Source organism: Triticum aestivum, chromosome 3B, assembly GCF_018294505.1.
Source record: "Triticum aestivum cultivar Chinese Spring chromosome 3B, IWGSC CS RefSeq v2.1, whole genome shotgun sequence".
Lineage (NCBI taxonomy): Eukaryota > Viridiplantae > Streptophyta > Magnoliopsida > Poales > Poaceae > Triticum > Triticum aestivum.
The window spans coordinates 268,631,112-268,651,930 of record NC_057801.1 but is presented as its reverse complement, the minus strand read 5'-3'; the positions used below and the strand labels follow the sequence as shown (position 1 = coordinate 268,651,930).

The window sequence follows — 20,819 nt, the reverse complement described above, 5'->3', positions numbered from 1 at the left end:
CGGCTGCCCCTTCCCTTTACCTGTATGTCACATGTGTGGCATGAAGTAACACCGCCCTGACGTTTTTATAACTAAAACTGTCATCCGAAAAAAATCCTAAAAAAACTGAAACTTGCCATCTAGATAGAAAGTTGCCATGCTTCACAATTAAGTTGCCATCCTCGGGTAATTAAAGTTGTCGTAGAAAAATATTAGGACGGAATTGCTTCCTGCCACACGTATGATACTTATGAGGATCTTTTTTAAAGGCACACGGAGGGAGTACCCTTTTTTTTAAAAAAAAAAGGAAAACCGGAGGGACTACATAAATTAGAAACAACTAGACCTCCATCTGGGCTTCGTCCTAGAAAAGGCCTCCAACTGGGTTACCTTCCCAGCCAAGCCGAAACCCTAGGCAAGCACGCAGCCGCCGCGTATCCCGCCCCGACGGCCATAGCCGCGGCTCTACTTTCAGCCGAAATCCAGCAATCCCCGTCCCAGAACACCACAACCCGCGGATCGAAGAGGCGGAGAAGATGACGCAGAAGCAGACCATGTTCAAGGGGCAGACCAAGAAGAAGTCCATCCCTCCCAGCCGCCATGGCAAGGCGCCCCACATCCGCAAAGGTTTGTGCCCCAGCCGACTGCTTTTGCTTTTCAGTTTGTCTATATGTCACATCTAGACCCTTTGCTTTTCTGCTTGGTCGATGGTGCCGTATGCTTGCTAGCTTGTTTGTTTGATTGGCTGGTTGATGGATTCCTGTAGGGAAGAGGGCCGTGAAGCCGACCAAGTGCACCAAGGACATGGACGCCGACAAGGTATGGTATAGCTTGTAAATTTGTCGCCCTATCGGTCAGGAGTCAGGAGGCGCCGTCTTCCGTTAGGAAAATCAACATTGGTTGGTGTAATTAGGTTGCACCAGAGGCGATTGTGTAGAGAGGCTGCCACGAATGCCAATCTGAACTGACTGTTTCTGAATTTTTTTGCCAACACCTCTAATATACGTATCTTACATCTTACTAGCTGTTGTGTTTTAGTTGATGGTTCAGGATGCTTCCAAATTAATGTATTACCTATCTCCTGTAACACCTGATGTGGAATTTGAGAACTGTGTTGCTTGTCGACATTCTACATATCTGCCTAGCTCTGGTTTAATCCATAAATTCATACTACTTGACATTTTAGATTCATTGGGTTTCCCAATTTCCATTTATCACAACAAGACTGGTATTTCATTTGACCATGTAAAGTTTGTAGTGTCATACTGTTACGAATCTTGATCCACGATGAGATAAGTTGGGTAGGGTAAAGGTCTGTAGACCAGGATTTTTTAGTGCACTCGCCCCCAACAATCCAGCGACAGGGCTCGTCCCTGGCCAGCGTCTGAGGCTCAGAGAACTTTTGTTTATTTGTTTATTTCTTTGCTTGTTTAACCTTGTTACTACATGATAGTCCTTTATATAGGACAACTAACTTGATTCACAAGTACAATCCAGATTCATACTCGCAATAGTCCAGCATGAAAACTGGATGATAATTGACCTGTGTGTGTAGAAGACAATATTTTGAACTACCGATACTTAGGTTGAAATTTATTTAGCATGATTCTGTATGCTTTCTTTGTTTTGTGAGCTCCAAAAAATCAGTGTAATATCAGTAACCCCTTTCATCAGTGCAAGAAAGGCGTTAGATGTGTAGAGTTTACCCATTCTACAGTGATCATCATTGTTGTATCTATTTTCGAAGACACCCATATACACGCAGACATAAATCTTACGATTCGTTTATATATTTCGCGATTGTTGTTTTGGTGGCGTTTCTCATTGTAGCCATAAAGGTAGTTTTTCTTTGTATTTCTGTACAGTCTATCTGTGTTCTTTATCACAGAGTGTGCACACCATGGTAACACCATTTTTTCTCTCCTTTCCTTTGTAAGCCGCGCTACAATACTTCTCTTCCAATAAGACCAATAGCGCAATCCTTTGACATTTGAGTTTAACAGTATGCTGTGAATCAACTAGTGGGCAATAACATACTGTGAAGTGTGAACCAACTAGTTTGTAATCAAGAAAAACAGATCAGGCCTTTGAATTTATCATAACTTCTGATTTAAAACATTGTATTTGTTTAATGATCCTGTAATGTGGTTCATATATCGATTTTGTTTTTGCTAACAATCAATACAATTTATGAATTTTCAGGACCTCACAAAGTTCATCAACCATGCTAATGAAATAAAAGCTGCAAATAAGGCTAGCAAAGAAGGTGGCGACCTCAGCATAGTGAAGTCCGACGCGGATACTTCCAACTCGAAGCAGTAGGCTGGAGGCTTATGCTGCTTACTGCGATGCGCAATACAAGATCAGTGTGTGAAATGATCCATATATCATGTTTTCATGTAGAGAGTATGTTTAGTTCACTCTACATCATGTTGTAATCTGTAACCAGTTTTGTGAAATCCAAGTTTTGTCCTGTGAATCTCTTTTCGGGATGCTAAAAGGCTAGATTATCTGTAGCCTCCCCAAAAGCCTTCTCCGATGTCACTTGCGAGTTACTACAACTCTCTAGCCTGTCTCTCAAAACTGTATAACTACCAAATCTTGCTTGGGACCTTGGTGGGAGTAAACTTCCTTTCATAAACTGCCGCCAAAGACCAAAGACATCTGCATCCCTGCTGGCTCACTGCCTTGGAGACGACTCTTGATTTCTTCCTTGGCTCCTTCCGTCCAAGAGCTTGTGGTCGTAGCGGTACTCTCCCTGCAGCCAATGCGCCTGTGTCGTCCGGTCATCGCCTTTTCTGCACCGTGAATAGATGACGACGGCATGACCAAGGCCACCATGGAGACACAGGACAACGACGATGCCGCTGAGTCTTCGGCTTCAGTTGCGCACTTCCCGGCTCTCGTTATGCTTGTCCTGTAAAGATGGATCTATAGTTCGGTTGCTTTGAATGCTTGTTCGGTCTCTACCCTATCCTTACCTCTTTCTTGACTCGGTTTTGCGCAGGGGCACCAAATTATTTGAAAAGAAACACCTTTGTGGGGCGATCACCTGCCGCCCTGATGTATGTGTCTTTATCCCCACCAACCCTCTCTGATTTTCACTATTGCCCCCCGGTTTCCTCCATGTTCAACTACCTTGTTTTGTAAATTCAATCCGTAAGAATTTTTACTTGAATGTAGCGTTGCTAAGGAGAGAGATTTTCTTTACAATTACACTACAAGGTGAAAAATAGCAATTTTGATCTCTCTACTAACTCGGAATTAACGAGCCTATGTAGTGCTGAGAGAAGTAAAAAGTTTTCTTTTGCGGGTAAGAGAGAAGAAAAAAGTTGGTACCATCACCTAAATACCATAGAAGGAACCGGTTTATTTGATAGTGGAATGTAAGTGAACTTTCATGGTTAAACTGTATGCCTGGTCCTAATTTTTTTTTATTAAAGTGTATTGGATCCTAATTCTTTCAAAATGCACGTCTGGGTCCTAAATCTTTTTATATTGTTTATCTGAGGTCCTGATCCTTCTGACCACCGCCGACCTACCTGCGTGGCGCTTTAACCCTCGCCACGTAGACAGGAGGCCCAACGATGGTTGGATATTTATGCAAAGTGGTCATGTAATATTTCTCCTCCTCAATCCTCGCCCCTAGGTCTTCTCCCTCACTTTCTTTTTTTAGAAAAGGAGGAAGACCCCCGGCCTCTGCATCTGGGTGATGCATATAGCCACTTTATTAATTATTCTCAAAAGACCTTACAAAGAAATACAGCGGTAAGTCTGAAGTCACCGTCTAGACAACATCTGTTGCTACTCCTATTCATTTGATGAAGGGATGCTGATAGTCTGGGCCTAATACCAAACAGACCTCGCAGCCAAACCTAACATCTAAGACCCGAGTTCCCATCCAGGACGCCTGCCGGGTATGGGTCACCCACCGGTCCGGCGCACTCCTCAACCAGGACGCCTGCCGGGTATGAGGCCGCCGCAGCCACCTGCCATCAATCCATCTTTAGAGATGTACTGCTGCATCTACCTTGCCCGGTCTAGCTGTCGTCGACGCCACCACGACGCCAGACAACGCCACCATCCTACGCTCGTCCATCAACACACGCCCAGCAGCGAGACCCCGCTGCTCCATGCCGCTGAGACCCGCCATTGTCGACGTGTCAGATGCAACGCCGCTCCTCCTTCGCGAACACCACCTTCTATCATTGGTCCTATCCCCTCCACCTGTAGATCCTCTGCACTCCCAACCGAGCCCCAGTGCCCCTGCCGACACCTCCAGGAAGGTCACGACGCAAAAAGCGCCGCTGCCGCCAAATCCGAAAAGGATTGAAGGTTTTCACCCGGCCGGGGATCGGGGTGGGTAGATTGGGCCCTCAGCTGCGCCTTCATTAAGGAAAGCGGTGCCCATGGGCGTCGCCACCGCCGGGCCGGCTAGACTGGCCAAGGTTTCCCCCGGACCCAAAGTACACCACTAGATCTCACCACCATCGGGGCCTGCAGCCGCAAACCACCGGGACGACGACAGAGGCAGCAGGAGAAAGGGGAACCTCCAGATCTGACGCAACGGAGAACCGCGCCATGGCCGGACTCCACCAGCGACCCGCCACCCACGCGGCCGAGTACGCTGGCTAGCGTCGCCTGCAGACGTCTCTAGCTGCCGGACGATGCCGCCTCGCCGATAGGGCCGCCGCCCAAGGATCCGCAGGCCACCGATGCGATACTCCGGCCCGCGGGCCGACGAGATCGATCCGGGCGCCGAGATCCCCGCCGCCACCTTCCCCGACGTCCGCGCGGGCTTTGCCGGCGGCCTTCTCCGGCGGCGGCGAGGGACGAAAGGGGGATGAGGGGAGGTGGGCGGCGATAGATGGATCGCCCCCGAGCCGCCAGCACAAGCTCCTCTGTGATCAAGTGCCACGGGAAGAAGTCGTTCGGTGCATCCTGACCTTGGCAACGCCATGTCCACCGCCAGTAGTAGCTCCTCCTGCGCGTCGCTGCCAGCGGGGACGCTGCCATTGGTGTCATGCCCTCGACCCCGCGCGCCTCCCAACGCTACCAACCCGAGCTGGAGCTCATCTCCACCGGCCATCAGCAGCTGCTGCTGCGCCCTAGCACCGCCCAACTCCCTCCTTCTCCCGTTCCTTCCTTCACCTCATCCTCACTCCCGGTCTCTCATCTCCCTATTTCTCCCGGCGCAGGAACCACCATGGACAAACGCCCGAGCTCCCCTGTCGTCGTTCTGGATGCTGTCCGCTGGAACCCTTGCGTCGCCGGCCAGATCCGGTGCCCCGCGGCCAGATCTTCCCATCCCCACCGCCGCAAATCTTCTCCTCCTTGGATCCGGTGAGTCCCTTCAACCCTCCTCGCCCGTCCCTAGCGGGTGTGCGAGTGGGGCGTTGACATGACATATGATGGATTATTCCTAGCGGTCAATCCTGTTGGACAACCGCCGCTTCTCACTGGAGCAGCGTTGTCGCCGTCGCTCGCCTTCGGTTTCGCCAGAGAGGGGTGGGGAAGAGGAAAGGGACCGCGACTATGAACAAATTAGTGTTTGAGGGCTTTTTTGCAAATATGCATGGCCGGTCGTTACTCCTATTGGGCCCTTTTGTCCATGCGGCCACAGTCAAAGCGTCACGTAGGCAGGTCAACTCTGGTCAAACAGATTTAGTACCTAGGATGAACAACTTAAAAAGATTTAGGACCCAGATGTGCATTTTGAAAGAATTAGGATCCAGTCGAGACTTTGGTGAAAAAAATTAGGACCGTCCATGCATTTAAGTCAAGTTTCATTTGCCTAAGAGCATCTATAGTCAGACCTGGCAAATCCAACCCCCTTATACGCCCGCGGGCGTGTCTGCGGACAGCGCCAGGGAACCCCTCATTTGGGCTACCGCACATCCACACATCTCAAATGCAGAAATCCATGCAATTCATGCACGTCAATCATAAGATACAAATCATCCCAATTCAACAGTTCGAAACAAATAGGACAAAGCAAAACAAACCATAGTTCAACAATCCGGACATGCCAAAATGAAATCAATGTCCGACCATGTCGGATTACTCGCCGAGTGGCCGGACGCCAGACGCCAGCCGTGCCGCTTGCTCCTCCGCTATTCTTGCGTCCTGCCCCTCCTGCTCCGCCCTCTTGCCTTTGCCGTCTTTGGTTTCTTTTCTTGCTCGGATTGAGATTTGATGTTGTTCCAACTTCAAATGAAGGGCAAGTTGGATCCCCCCAATTCGTAGTCCATTTGGGTCGGATCTTGATTATCATTGATCATGTCCGACACGATCAACTCCTAAATGATCGTTGTTTGCAAGTATTCATCATGTCCGAAATGAACTAGAGGTCTATTGATAGCATTGAACATGGCATACACAAACTTGATGGGATAGGAGCAACTAGAACATACCGAGTCTTGTTCTGTCATTTCGTTGAGCAAGTCATGGGCTGCCCGGGCACCGCCAGTGTCCGTGCTTCTCCGCGTCCGAACGAGCTGCGTCGAGTGACAGACAACCACTAGCGGCATCTATGTGGGCGTAAAGCTCTATGAAGTGCTCCAACTGGCCCTTGGATCCTCTTATGTCCCAACCTAGTCCGACGGCGCAACCCTTGTCAGCGGCAGGATGGATGGGGTAAGGGGTTTCGGGCGCAGGGGGAGGACAGTTGCTCGTCAATGTACGCATCCGCTCCTTGCACCGCACCCGCTTCCCTCTCTCGCTGCCTACGCTGTCGGTTCCTTAGGGAGATGTTCTCCGGCTTGCACGACAAGCCGAGGACAGGACGCGAAGGATGATACGTGTCCAACGTATCTATAATTTTTGATTGTTCTGTGCTATTATATTATCAATCTTGGATGTTTTATATGCATTTATATGTTATTTTATATCATTTTGGGGACTAACCTATTAACCTAGTGCCCAGTGCCCAATGCCAGTTGCTATTTTTTTGCTTGTTTTTAGCTTTCAAAAAATCAATATGAAACGGAGTCCAAACAAAAAAAATCTTTGGATTAAGTTTTTCTGGACCAGAAGGGACCCTCGAAGCTTCGGGAGGAGACCAAGCGAGATACGAGAGACCAACAAGCTCAAGGGGCACGCTGATACGTCTCCAACGTATCTATAATTTATGAAGCATTCATGCTATTTTATTATCTGTTTTGAATGATTACGGGCTTTATTATACACTTTTATATTACTTTTGGGACTAACCTATTAACCGGAGGCCCAGCCCATATTGTTGTTTTATTGCCTGTTTCAGTATTTCGAAGAAAAGGAATATCAAACGGAGTCCAAACGGAATGAAACCTTCGGCAGCGTTATTTTTGGGAAGAATATCATCCTAAAGACATGGAGTTCACGTCAGAAGATCCTCGAGGAGGCCAGGAGATAGGGGGCGCCCCCCCTACTGGGCGCGCCCCCCTGTCTCGTGGGCCCCTCAAGCACCTCCCGACCGCTTTCGCCTATATAAGCCTATGTACCCTAAAAACATTGAATATCAAGATAGATCGGGAGTTCCACCGCCGCAAGCCTTTGTAGCCACCAAAAACCTCTCGGGAGCCCGTTCCGGCACCCTGCCGGAGGGGGAACCCATCACCGGTGGCCATCTTCATCATCTCGGCGCTCTCCATGACGAGGAGGGAGTAGTTCACTGATACGTCCATTTTGCATCATGCTTTTATATCAATATTTATTGCATTATGGGCTGTTATTACACATTATATCTCAATACTTATGGCTATTCTCTCTTATTTTACAAGGTTTACCATGAAGAGGGGGAATGCCGGTAGCTGGAATTCTGGCTGGAAAAGGAGCAAACGTTGGAAACCTATTCTGCACAACTCCAAAAGACCTGAGACTCCACGAAACAACTTTTTGGAAGTAATAAGAATTTATGGGCAAAAGAAATAGGCCAGGGGCCCACACCCTATCCAGGAGACAGGGGGCGCCCCCCCCCCCAGGGCGCGGCCCCCTGTCTCCTGGGCCCCCTGGTGGGCCTCCGGCTTCCATCTTCTGCTATATCATCACTTTCCCTCTGGAAAAAATCATGGGCAAGCTTACGGGACGAAAGTCCGCCGCCACGAGGCAGAACCTTGGCGGAATCAATCTAGGGCTCTGGCGGAGCTGTTCTGCCAGGGACACTTCCCTCCGGGAGGGGGAAATCATCACCAACGTCATCACCAACGATCCTCTCATCGGGAGGGGGTCAATCTCCATTAACATCTTCACCAGTACCATATCCTCTTAAAACCCTAGTTCATCTCTTGTATCCAATCTTGTATCAAAACCACCAATTGGCACCTGTGGGTTGCTAGTAGTGTTGATTACTCCTAGTAGTTGATGCTATTTGGTTTACTTGGTGGAAGATCATATGTTCAGATCCTTTATGCATATTATTACCCCTCTGATTATGAACATGAATATGCTTTGTGAGTAGTTACGTTTGTTCCTGAGGACATGGGTGAAGTCTTGCTATTAGTAGTCATGTGAATTTGGTATTCGTTCGATATTTTGATGAGATGTATGTTGTCTCCCCTCTAGTCGTGTTATGTGAACGTTGACTACATTACACTTCACCATTATTTGGGCCTAGAGGAAGGCATAGGGAAGTAATAAGTAGATGATGGGTTGCTAGAGTGACAGAAGCTTAAACCTTAGTTTATGCGTTGCTTCGTTAGGGGTTGATATGGACCCATATGTTTAATGTTGTGGTTAGGTTTACCTTAATACTCCTTTTTGTAGTTGCGGATGCTTGCAATAGGGGTTAATCATAAGTGGGATGCTTGTCCATGTTAGGGCAGTACCCAAGTGTCGGTCCACCGACATATCAAATTATCAAAGTACCGAATGCGAATCTTACAAACGTGATGAAAACTAGCTTGACGATAATTCCCAATGTGTCCTCGGGAGCTCCTTCTTCATTATTAGAATTTGTCCAGGCTTATCCTTTGATACATAAAGGATTGGGCCACCTTGCTGCACTTTATTTACTTTATTTACTTTTTGCTCGCTACTATTTATCTTATCACAAAACTATCTATCACCTACTATTTCAGTGCTTGCAGAGAAAACCTTACTGAAAACCGCTTATCATTTCCTTCTGCTCCTCGTTGGGTTCGACACTCTTACTTATCGAAAGGACTACGATAGATCCCCTATACTTGTGGGTCATCAAGACTCTTTTCTGGCGCTGTTGCCGAGGAGCGTAGCGCTCTTGGTGAGTGGAACTTGGTAAGGAAACATTTATATAATGTGCTTAAATTTTCTGTTACTTGTCACTATGGAAACTAATCCTTTGAGGGGCTTGTTTGGGGTATCTTCACCCCAACCATAAGAGCAAAGAGATGCTCCTCAACCTACTGAACCTTATGAAAATATTCACTTTGAGATTCCTTCGGGTATGATAAAAAAACTGCTAGCTAATCCTTTTGCAGGAGACGGAACATTGCATCCCGACTTACACCTTATCTTTGTGGATGAAGTTTGTGGATTATTTAAGCTTGCAGGTATTCCCGATGATGTTGTCAAAAGGAATGTCTTCTCTTTATCTTTGAAGGGAGATGCAATGACATGGTATAGGCTATGTGATGATATGAGATATTGGAATTATAAGCGATTGAAGTTGGAATTTCACCAGAAGTTCTATCCTATGCATCTTGTTCATCGTGATCGTAATTACATATATAATTTCTAGCCTCGCGAAGGAGAAAGCATCGCTCAAGCTTGGGGGAGGCTTAAGTCAATGTTGTATTCATGCCCCAATCATGAGCTCTCTCGGGAAATGATTATTCGGAATTTTTATGCTCGGCTTTCTCTTGATAATCGCAACTTGCTCGATACTTCCTGTGCTGGTTCCTATATGATGAAGACTATTGATTTCAAATGGTACTTATTGGAAAGAATTAAATGCAACTCTGAAGATTGGGGTTCCGACGATGGTAAGGAGTTAGGTATGACACCTAAGTTTGATTGTGTTAAATCTTTTATGGATACCGATGCTTTCCGTGGATTTAGCTCTAAGTATGGAGTTGACTCTGAGATAGTAGCTACTTTTTGTGAAAAAAATTCTACCCACGTTGATCTCCCTAAAGATAAGTGGTTTAAATATAATCCTCCTGTTGAAGTGAAAGTAGTTGCACCTATTACAGTCGAAGAAAAGACTATTACATATAGTGATCCTATTATTCCTACTACTTATGTTGAAAAACCTCCTTTTCCTGTTAGGATAAAAGATGATGTTAAAGCTTCGACTGTTGTTCGTAAGAGTAATACTAGGACTTATACACCTCCCGAGAAAATTAATGTTGAACCTAGTATTGTTATGATTAAAGATCTCTTGGATGAGGACTTAGATGGGCATGTTATCTCCTTCTTGGGTGAAACTGCTAATATTGCTAGACCCGATACTAAGACACGTAGACCTGTTGTAGGCACGCCTGTTATTTTCTGTTAAAATAGGAGATCATTGTTACCATGGTTTATGTGATATGGGTGCTAGTGCTAATGCGATACCTTATGATCTTTATAAAGAAATTATGCACGATATTGCACCTGTTGAATTAGAAGAAATTGATGTTACTATTAAGCTTGCCAATAGGGACACCATTAAACCTATTGGGATTGTTAGAGATGTTGAAGTCTTGTGTGGGAAGATTAAATACCCTGCTGATTTTCTTGTTCTTGGTTCCCCACAAGATGATTTTTGTCCCATTATTTTTAGTAGACACTTCTTGAATACTGCTAGTGCTAAGATTAATTGTGAAAAGAATGTTGTCACTGTTGGCATAGATGGCATGTCTCATGAGTTTAATTTTGCTAAATTTAGTAGACAACCTCATGAAAGGGAACCACCTAGTAAGGATGAAATTATTGGTCTTGCTTCCATTGTTGTTCCACCAACTGATCCGTTAGAACAATATTTGCTAGACCATGAAAACGATATGTTTATGAAGGAAAGGGAAGAAATAGATGAAGTGTTCCTTAAACAAGAACGTATGCTGAAACATAACCTTCTCGTTGAAATTCTTGGGGATCCCCCTCCACCCAAGGGTGATCCCGTGTTTGAACTCAACCCTTTACCTGATAATCTTAAGTATGCTTATCTTGATGAAAAAGAAATATATCCTATTATTATTAGTGCTAACCTTTCAGAGAAAGAAGAATAAAGATTATTGAAAACTTTGAAGAAGCACCGAGCTGCTATTGGATATACTCTGGATGATCTTAAGGGCATTAGTCCCACATTATGTCAACACAAAATTTCAGTGGAGAAAGATGCTAAACCAGTTAGAGATCCTCAAAGACGATTAAATCCCAAAATGAAGGAAGTGGTAAGAAAGGAGATACTAAAGCTCCTTGAGGCAGGTATTATTTATCCCGTTGCTGATAGTGAATGGGTAAGCCCTGTCCATTGTGTCCCTAAAAAGGGAGGTATTACCGTTGTTCCTAATGATAAAGATGAACTGATCCCGCAAAGAATTATTACAGGCTATAGGATGGTAATTGATTTTCGTAAGTTAAATAAAGCCACTAAGAAAGATCATTACCCCTTACCTTTTATTGATCAAATGCTAGAAAGGCTATCCAAACACACACATTTTTGCTTTCTGAATGGTTATTCTGGTTTCTCTCAGATACCTGTATCAGCGGGGGATCAATCTAAAACTACTTTTACTTGTCCTTTCGGTACTTTTGCTTATAGACGTATGCCTTTTGGTTTATGTAATGCACCTGCTACCTTTCAAAGATGCATGATGGCTATATTTTCTAATTTTTGTGAAAAGATTTGTGAGGTATTCATGGATGACTTCTCCGTCTATGGATCCTCTTTTGATGATTGTTTGAGCAACCTTGATTGAGTTTTGCAGAGATGCGAAGACACTAGTCTCGTCCTGAATTGGGAAAAGTGTCACTTTATGGTTAATGAAGGTATTGTCTTGGGGCACAAGATCTCCGAGAGAGGTATTGAAGTTGATAAAGCCAAAGTTGATGCTATTGAAAAGATGCCATGTCCCAAGGACATAAAAGGTATAAGAAGTTTCCTTGATCATGTCAGCTTTTATAGGAGGTTCATTAAGGACTTTTCTAAAATCTCTAGGCCTCTCACTAATTTATTGCAAAAAGATATTCCTTTTGTTTTTGATGATGATTGTGTAGAAGCATTTGAAACACTTAAGAAAGCTTTGATCATTGCACCTATTGTTCAGCCACTTGATTGGAATTTACCTTTTGAAATTATGTGTGATGCTAGTGATTATGTTGTAGGTGCTCTTTTAGGGCAAAGAGTCAATAAGAAATTGAATGTTATCCAGTATGCTAGTAAGACTCTTGATACTGCCCAGAAAAATTATGCTACCACTGAAAAAAATAGTTCTTAGCAGTTGTGTTTGCATGTGATAAGTTTAGACCTTATATTGTTGATTCCAAAGTTACTATTCACACTGATCATGCTGCTATTAAATATCTTATGGAAAAGAAAGATGCTAAGCCTAGACTCATTAGATGGGTTCTCCTGCTTCAAGAATTTGACTTGCATATTATTGATAGAAAAGGAGCTGAGAACCCCGTTGCAGACAACTTGTCTAGGCTAGAGAATGTTCTTGATGACCCACTGCCTATTAATGATAGTTTTCTGGATGAACAATTAGCGGTTGTCAATGCTTCTCATACTGCTCCTTCGTATGCGGATTATGCTAATTACATTGTTACTAAATATATACCGCCTAGTTTCACATACCAGCAAAAGAAAAAGTTCTTTTATGATTTAAGACATTACTTCTGGGATGATCCACACCTTTATAAAGAAGGAGTAGATGGTATTATTAGACGTTGTGTGCCTGAGCATGAAAAGGAACAAATCCTATGCAAGTGTCACTCTGAATCCTATGGAGGACACCACACTGGAGATAGAACTGCACAGAAGGTACTACATTCTGGTTTTTATTGGCCTACTCTTTTCAAAGATGCTCGTAAGTTTGTCGTATCTTGTGATGAATGTCAAAGAATAGGTAACATTAGTAGACGTCAAGAAATGCCTATGAATCATTCTCTTATTATTGAACCGTTTGATGTTTGGGGCTTTGATTATATGAGACCTTTTCCTGCCTCCAATGGTTATACACATATTTTAGTTGCTGTTGATTACGTTACTAAGTGGGTAGAAGCTATTCCAACTAGTAGTGCTAATCATAACACTTCTATTAAAATGCTTAAAGAAGTTATTTTTCCGAGGTTTGGAGTCCCTAGCTATCTTATGACTGATGGTGGTTCACACTTTATCCATGGTGCTTTCCGTAAGATGCTTGCTAAGTATGATGTCAATCATAGAATCGCATCTCCTTATCACCCGCAGTCTAGTGGTCAAGTAGAGTTGAGCAATAGAGAGCTCAAATTAATTTTGCAAAAGACTGTGAATAGATCTAGAAAGAATTGGTCCAAAAAACTTGATGATGCATTATGGGCCTATAGAACTGCATACAAAAATCCTATGGGTATGTCTCCATATAAGATGGTTTATGGAAAAGCATGTCATTTACCTCTTGAACTTGAACATAAAGCATATTGGGCTATTAAGGAGCTGAATTATGACTTCAAACTTGCCGGTGAGAAAAGGTTATTTGATATTAGCTCACTTGATGAATGGAGAACCCAAGCATATGAGAATGCCAAGCTTTTCAAACAAAAAGTCAAACGCTGGCATGATAAGAGGATACAAAAGCGTGAGTTTAACGTAGGAGATTATGTGTTATTTGAAGGAAATATGCCCTAGAGGCAATAATAAAGTTATTATTTATTTCCTCATATCATGATAAATGTTTATTATTCATGCTAGAATTGTATTATCCGGAAACATGATACATGTGTGAATACATAGACAAAACTATAGTCACTAGTATGCCTCTACTTGACTAGCTCATTAATCAAAGATGGTTATGTTTCCTGACCATAGACATGTGTTGTCATTTGATTAGTGGGATCACATTATTAGGAGAATGATGTGATTGACATGACCCATTCTGTTAGCCTAGCACTTGATCGTTTAGTATACTGCTATTGCTTTCTTCATGACTTATACAAAGTTCCTGCAACTATGAGATTGTGCAACTCCCGTTTACCGGAAGAACACTTTGTGTGCTACCAAACGTCACAACGTAACTGGGTGATTATAAAGGTGCTCTACAGGTGTTTCCGAAGGTACATGTTGGGTTGGCATAATTCGAGATTAGGATTTGTCACTCCGATTGTCGGAGAGGTATCTCTGGGCCCTCTCGGTAATACTCATCACCTAAGCCTTGCAAGCATGTAACTAATGAGTTAGTTATGAGATGACGTATTACGGAACGAGTAAAGAGACTTGCCGGTAACGAGATTGAACTAGGTATTGGATACCGACGATCGAATCTCGGGCAAGTAACATACCGATGACAAAGGGAACAACGTATGTTGTTGTGCGGTTTGACCGATAAAGATCTCCATAGAATATGTAGGAACCAATATGGGCATCCAGGTCCCGCTATTGGTTATTGACCTGAGACGTGTTTCGGTCATGTCTACATTGTTCTCGAACCGTAGGGTCCGCACGCTTAAGGTTTCGATGACAATTATATTATGAGTTTATGTATTTTGATGTACCGAAGGTTGTTCGGAGTCCCGGATATGATCACGGACATGACGAGGAGTCTCGAAATGGTTGAGACATAAATATTGATATATTGGACGGATATATTTGGACACCGGAAAGGTTTCGGGAGAGTTTGGGAATATACCAGAGCTCCGAGAGGTTACCGGAACCCCCCGGTAAGTATATGGGCCTTATTGGGCCCTAGTGGAAGGGAGGGAGAAGGAGCAAGGGAGGGGGCGCCCCCCCCCAAGCCCAATCCGAATTGGGAGGGGGGCCGGCCCCCCCTTTCCTTCTCTCCTCCCCCCTCTTCCTTCCTTCTCCTACTCCGAATAGGAAAAGGGGGGCCAAACCTACTTGGAGTAGGTTTGCCCCCCTATGGCGCGCCTCCCCCTTGGGCCGGCCACCTCCTCCCTCCCTCCTTTATATACGGGGGTAGGGGGGCACCCTAGACACACAAGTTGATCATTGAGATCGTTCCTTAGCCGTGTGCGGTGCCCCCCTCCACGATATTACACCTCGGTCATATTGTAGTGGTGCTTAGGCGAAGCCCTGCGACAGGAGAACATCAAGATCGTCACCACGCCGTCGTGCTGACGGAACTCCCCCCCCCCCCCCGCGCCTCTGCTGGATCGGAGATCGGGGGTGCGTCGTCGAGCTGTACGCGTGTCAAGAACTCGGAGGTGCCGGAGTAACGGTGCTTGGATCGGTTGGACCGGGAGGACGTACGACTACTTCCTCTACGTTGCGTCAACACTTCCGCTTCGGTCTACGAGGGTATGTAGACAACACTCTCCCCTCTTGTTGCTATACATCACCATGATCTTGCGTGTGCGTAGGAATTTTTTTGAAATTACTACGTTCCCCAACAGTGGCATCAGAGCCTAGGTTTTATGCGTTGATGTTATGCACGAGTAGAACACAAGTGAGTTGTGGACGATATAAGTCATACTGCCTACCAGCAGGTCATACTTTGGTTCAGCGGTATTGTGAGATGAAGCGGCCCGAACCGACATTACGCGTACGCTTACGCGAGACTGGTTTCACCGTTACGAGCACTCGTGCTTAAAGGTGGCTGGCGGGTGTCTGTCTCTCTCACTTTAGTTGAACCGAGTATGGCTACGCCCGGTCCTTGTGAAGGTTAAAACGGAGTCTATTTGACAAACTATCATTGTGGTTTTGATGCGTAGGTAAGAACGGTTCTTGCTAAGCCCGTAGCAGCCACGTAAAATTTGCAACAACAAAGTAGAGGACGTCTAACTTGTTTTTGCAGGGCATGTTGTGATGTGATATGGTCAAGACGTGATGCTATATTTTATTGTATGAGATGATCATGTTTTGTAACCGAAGTTATCGGCAACTGGCAGGAGCCATATGGTTGTCGCTTTATTGTATGAAATGCAAACGCCCTGTAATTGCTTTACTTTATCACTAAGCGGTAGCGATAGTCGTAGAAGCAATAGATGGCGTAAACGACAACGATGCTACGATGGAGATAAGGTGTCGCGCCGGTGACGATGGTGATCACGACGGTGCTTCGAAGATGGAGATCACAAGCACAAGATGATGATGGCCATATCATATCACTTATATTGATTGCATGTGATGTTTATCCTTTATGCATCTTATCTTGCTTTGATTGACGGTAGCATTTTAAGATGATCTCTCACTAAAATTATCAAGAAGTGTTCTCCCTGAGTATGCACCGTTGCCAAAGTTCGTCGTGCCGAGACACCACGTGATGATCGGGTGTGATAAGCTCTACGTCCATCTACAACGGGTGCAAGCCAGTTTTGCACACGCAGAATACTCAGGTTAAACTTGACGAGCCTAGCATATGCAGATATGGCCTCGGAACACGGAGACCGAAAGGTCGAGCGTGAATCATATAGTAGATATGATCAACATAATGATGTTCACCATTGAAAACTACTCCATCTCACGTGATGATCGGTTATGGTTTAGTTGATTTGGATCACGTGATCACTTAGATGACTAGAGAGATGTCTGTCTAAGTGGGAGTTCTTAAGTAATATGATTAATTGAACTTAAATTTATCATGAACTTAGTACCTGATAGTATCTTGCTTGTCTATGTTTGTTTGTAGATAGATGGCTCGTGCTGTTGTTCCGTTGAATTTTAATGCGTTCCTTGAGAAAGCAAAGTTGAAAGATGATGGTAGCAATTACACGGACTGGGTCCGTAACCTGAGGATTATCCTCATTGCTGCACAGAAGAGTTACGTCCTGGAAGCACCGCTGGGTGCCAGGCCTTCTGCTGATGCAACTGACGACGTTAAGAACGTCTGGCAGAGCAAAGCTGATGACTACTCTATAGTTCAGTGTGCCATGCTTTACGGCTTAGAACCGGGTCTTCAACGACGTTTTGAACGTCATGGAGCATATGAGATGTTCCAGGAGTTGAAGTTAATATTTCAAGCAAATGCCCGGATTGAGAGATATGAAGTCTCCAATAAGTTCTATAGCTGCAAGATGGAGGAGAATAGTTCTGTCAGTGAACATATACTCAGAATGTCTGGGTATAATAATCACTTGATTCAACTGGGAGTTAATCTTCCTGATGATAGTGTCATTGACAGAATTCTCCAATCACTGCCACCAAGCTACAAGAGCTTCGTGATGAACTATAATATGCAAGGGATGAACAAGACTATTCCCGAGCTCTTCGCGATGCTGAAAGCCGCGGAGGTAGAAATCAAGAAGGAGCATCAAGTGTTGATGGTCAACAAGACCACTAGTTTCAAGAAAAGGGCAAAGGGAAGAAGAAGGGGAACTTCAAAAAGAACGGCAAGCAAGTTGCTGCTCAAGAGAAGAAACCCAAGTCTGGACCTAAGCCTGAAACTGAGTGCTTCTACTGCAAGCAGACTGGTCACTGGAAGCGGAACTGCCCCAAGTATTTGGCGGATAAGAAGGATGGCAAAGTGAACAAAGGTATATGTGATATACATGTTATTGATGTGTACCTACTAGAGCTCGTAGTAGCACCTGGGTATTTGATACTGGTTCTGTTGCTAATATTTGCAACTCGAAACAGGGACTACGGAATAAGCGAGCACTGGCCAAGGACGAGGTGACGATGCGCGTGGGAAACGGTTCCAAAGTCGATGTGATCGCGGTCGGCACGCTACCTCTACATCTACCATCGGGATTAGTTTTAGACCTGAATAATTGTTATTTGGTGCCTGCGTTGAGCATGAACATTATATCTGGATCTTGTTTGATGCGAGACGGTTATTCATTTAAATCAGAGAATAATGGTTGTTCTATTTATATGAGTAATATCTTTTATGGTCATGCACCCTTGAAGAGTGGTCTATTTTTATTGAATCTCGATAGTAGTGATACACATATTCATAATGTTGAAGCCAAAAGATGCAGAGTTGATAATGATAGTGCAACTTATTTGTGGCACTGCCGTTTAGGTCATATCGGTGTAAAACGCATGAAGAAACTCCATACTGATGGACTTCTGGAATCACTTGATTATGAATCACTTGGTACTTGTGAACCGTGCCTCATGGGCAAGATGACTAAAACACCGTTCTCCGGATCTATGGAGAGAGCAACAGATTTGTTGGAAATCATACATACAGATGTATGTGGCCCGATGAATATTGAGGCTCGTGGCGGATATCGTTATTTTCTCACCTTCACAGATGATTTGAGCAGATATGGGTATATCTACTTAATGAAACACAAGTCTGAAACATTTGAAAAGTTCAAAGAATTTCAGAGTGAAGTAGAAAATCATCGTAACAAGAAAATAAAGTTTCTACGATCTGATCGTGGAGGAGAATATTTGAGTTACGAGTTTGGTTTACATTTGAAACAATGCGGAATAGTTTCGCAACTCACGCCACCTGGAACACCACAAAGAAATGGTGTGTCCGAACGTCGTAATCGTACTTTACTTGATATGGTGCGATCTATGATGTCTCTTACCGATTTACCGCTATCATTTTGGGGTTATGCTTTAGAGACGGCCGCATTCACGTTAAATAGGGCACCATCAAAATCCGTTGAGACGACGCCTTATGAACTGTGGTTTGGCAAGAAACCAAAGTTGTCGTTTCTTAAAGTTTGGGGCTGCGATGCTTATGTGAAGAAACTTCAACCAGATAAGCTCGAACCCAAATCGGAGAAATGTGTCTTCATAGGATACCCAAAAGAGACTGTTGGGTACACCTTCTATCACAGATCCGAAGGCAAGACATTCGTTGCTAAGAATGGATCCTTTCTAGAGAAGGAGTTTCTCTCGAAAGAAGTGAGTGGGAGGAAAGTAGAACTTGATGAGATAACTGTATCTACTCCCTTATTGGAAGGTAGTTCATCACGAGAACCGGTTCCCGTGACAACTACACCAATTAGTGAGGAAGCTAATGATGTTGATCATGAAACTTCAGATCAAGTTTCTGCTGAACCTCGTAGGTCTACCAGAGTAAGATCCGCACCAGAGTGGTACGGTAATCCTATTCTGGAAGTCATGTTACTTGACCATGATGAACCTACGAACTATGAGGAAGCGATGATGAGCCCAGATTCCGCAAAATGGCTAGAGGCCATGAAATCTGAGATGGGATCCATGTATGAAAACAAAGTATGGACTTTGGTTGACTTGCCCGATGATCGGCAAGCCATTGAGAATAAATGGATCTTTAAGAAGAAGACTGACGCTGATGGTAATGTTACTGTCTACAAAGCTTGACTTGTTGCGAAAGGTTTTCGACAAGTTCAAGGGGTTGACTACGATGAGACTTTCTCACCCGTAGCGATGCTTAAGTCTGTCCGAATCATGTTGGCTATTGCTGCATTTCATGATTATGAAATTTGGCAAATGGATGTCAAGACTGCATTCTTGAATGGATTTCTAGAAGAAGAGTTGTATATGATGCAGCCGGAAGGTTTTGTTGATCCAAAAGGTGCTAACAAAGTGTGCAAGCTCCAGCGTTCCATTTATGGACTGGTGCAAGCATCTCGGAGTTGGAATAAACGCTTTGATAGTGTGATCAAAGCATATGGTTTTATACAGACTTTTGGAGAAGCCTGTATTTACAAGAAAGTGAGTGGGAGCTCTGTAGCATTTCTAGTTTTATATGTTGATGACATATTATTAATTGGAAATGATATAGAATTTCTGGATAGCATAAAGGGATACTTGAATAAAAGTTTTTCAATGAAAGACCTCGGTGAAGCTGCTTACATATTGGGCATCAAGATCTATAGAGATAGATCAAGACGCTTAATAGGACTTTCACAAAGCACATACCTTGACAAAATTTTGAAAAAGTTCAAAATGGATCAGGCAAAGAAAGGATTCTTGCCTGTGCTACAAGGTGTGAAGTTGAGTCAAACTCAATGCCCGACCACAGCAGAAGATAGAGAGAAAATGAAAAATGTTCCCTATGCTTCAGCCATAGGCTCTATCATGTATGCAATGCTGTGTACCAGACCTGACGTATGCTTAGCAATAAGCTTGGCAGGAAGGTACCAAAGTAATCCAGGAGTGGATCACTGGACAGCGGTCAAGAACATCCTGAAATACCTGAAAAGGACTAAGGATATGTTTCTCGTATATGGAGGTGACAAAGAGCTAGTCGTAAATGGTTACGTCGATGCAAGCTTTGACACTGATCCGGACGATTCTAAATCGCAAACCGGATACGTGTTTATATTAAACGGTGGAGCTGTAAGTTGGTGCAGTTCTAAACAAAGCGTCGTGGCGGGATCTACATGTGAAGCGGAGTACATAGCTGCTTCTGAAGCAGCAAATGAAGGAGTCTGGATGAAGGAGTTCATTTCCGATCTAGGTGTCATACCTAGTGCATCGGGACCAATGAAGATCTTCTGTGACAATACTGGTGCAATTGCCTTGGCAAAGGAATCCAGATTTCACAAGAGGACCAAGCACATCAAGAGACGCTTCAATTCCATTCGGGACCAAGTCCAAGTGGGAGACATAGAGATTTGCAAGATACATACGGATCTGAATGTTGCAGACCCGTTGACTAAGCCTCTCTCACGAGCAAAACATGATCAGCACCAAGACTCCATGGGTGTTAGAATCATTACTATGTAATCTAGATTATTGACTCTAGTGCAAGTGGGAGACTGAAGGAAATATGCCCTAGAGGCAATAATAAAGTTATTATTTATTTCCTCATATCATGATAAATGTTTATTATTCATGCTAGAATTGTATTAAC

The 20,819-nt window shown here is 44.2% G+C and overlaps 1 protein-coding gene across 1 annotated transcript; it reads left to right on the top strand.

Annotated features, from left to right (window-relative positions):
* The first annotated feature begins 318 nt into the window (after nucleotides 1-318).
* On the top strand, nucleotides 319-2,458 carry LOC123069677 (uncharacterized). Its single transcript, XM_044492600.1, has 3 exons — nucleotides 319-606; nucleotides 746-798; nucleotides 2,182-2,458. The coding sequence occupies exons 1-3, from the start codon at nucleotides 516-518 to the stop codon at nucleotides 2,299-2,301; spliced, it is 264 nt and encodes an 87-aa protein (XP_044348535.1). The 5' UTR covers nucleotides 319-515; the 3' UTR covers nucleotides 2,302-2,458.
* Nucleotides 2,459-20,819: the final 18,361 nt, after the last annotated feature.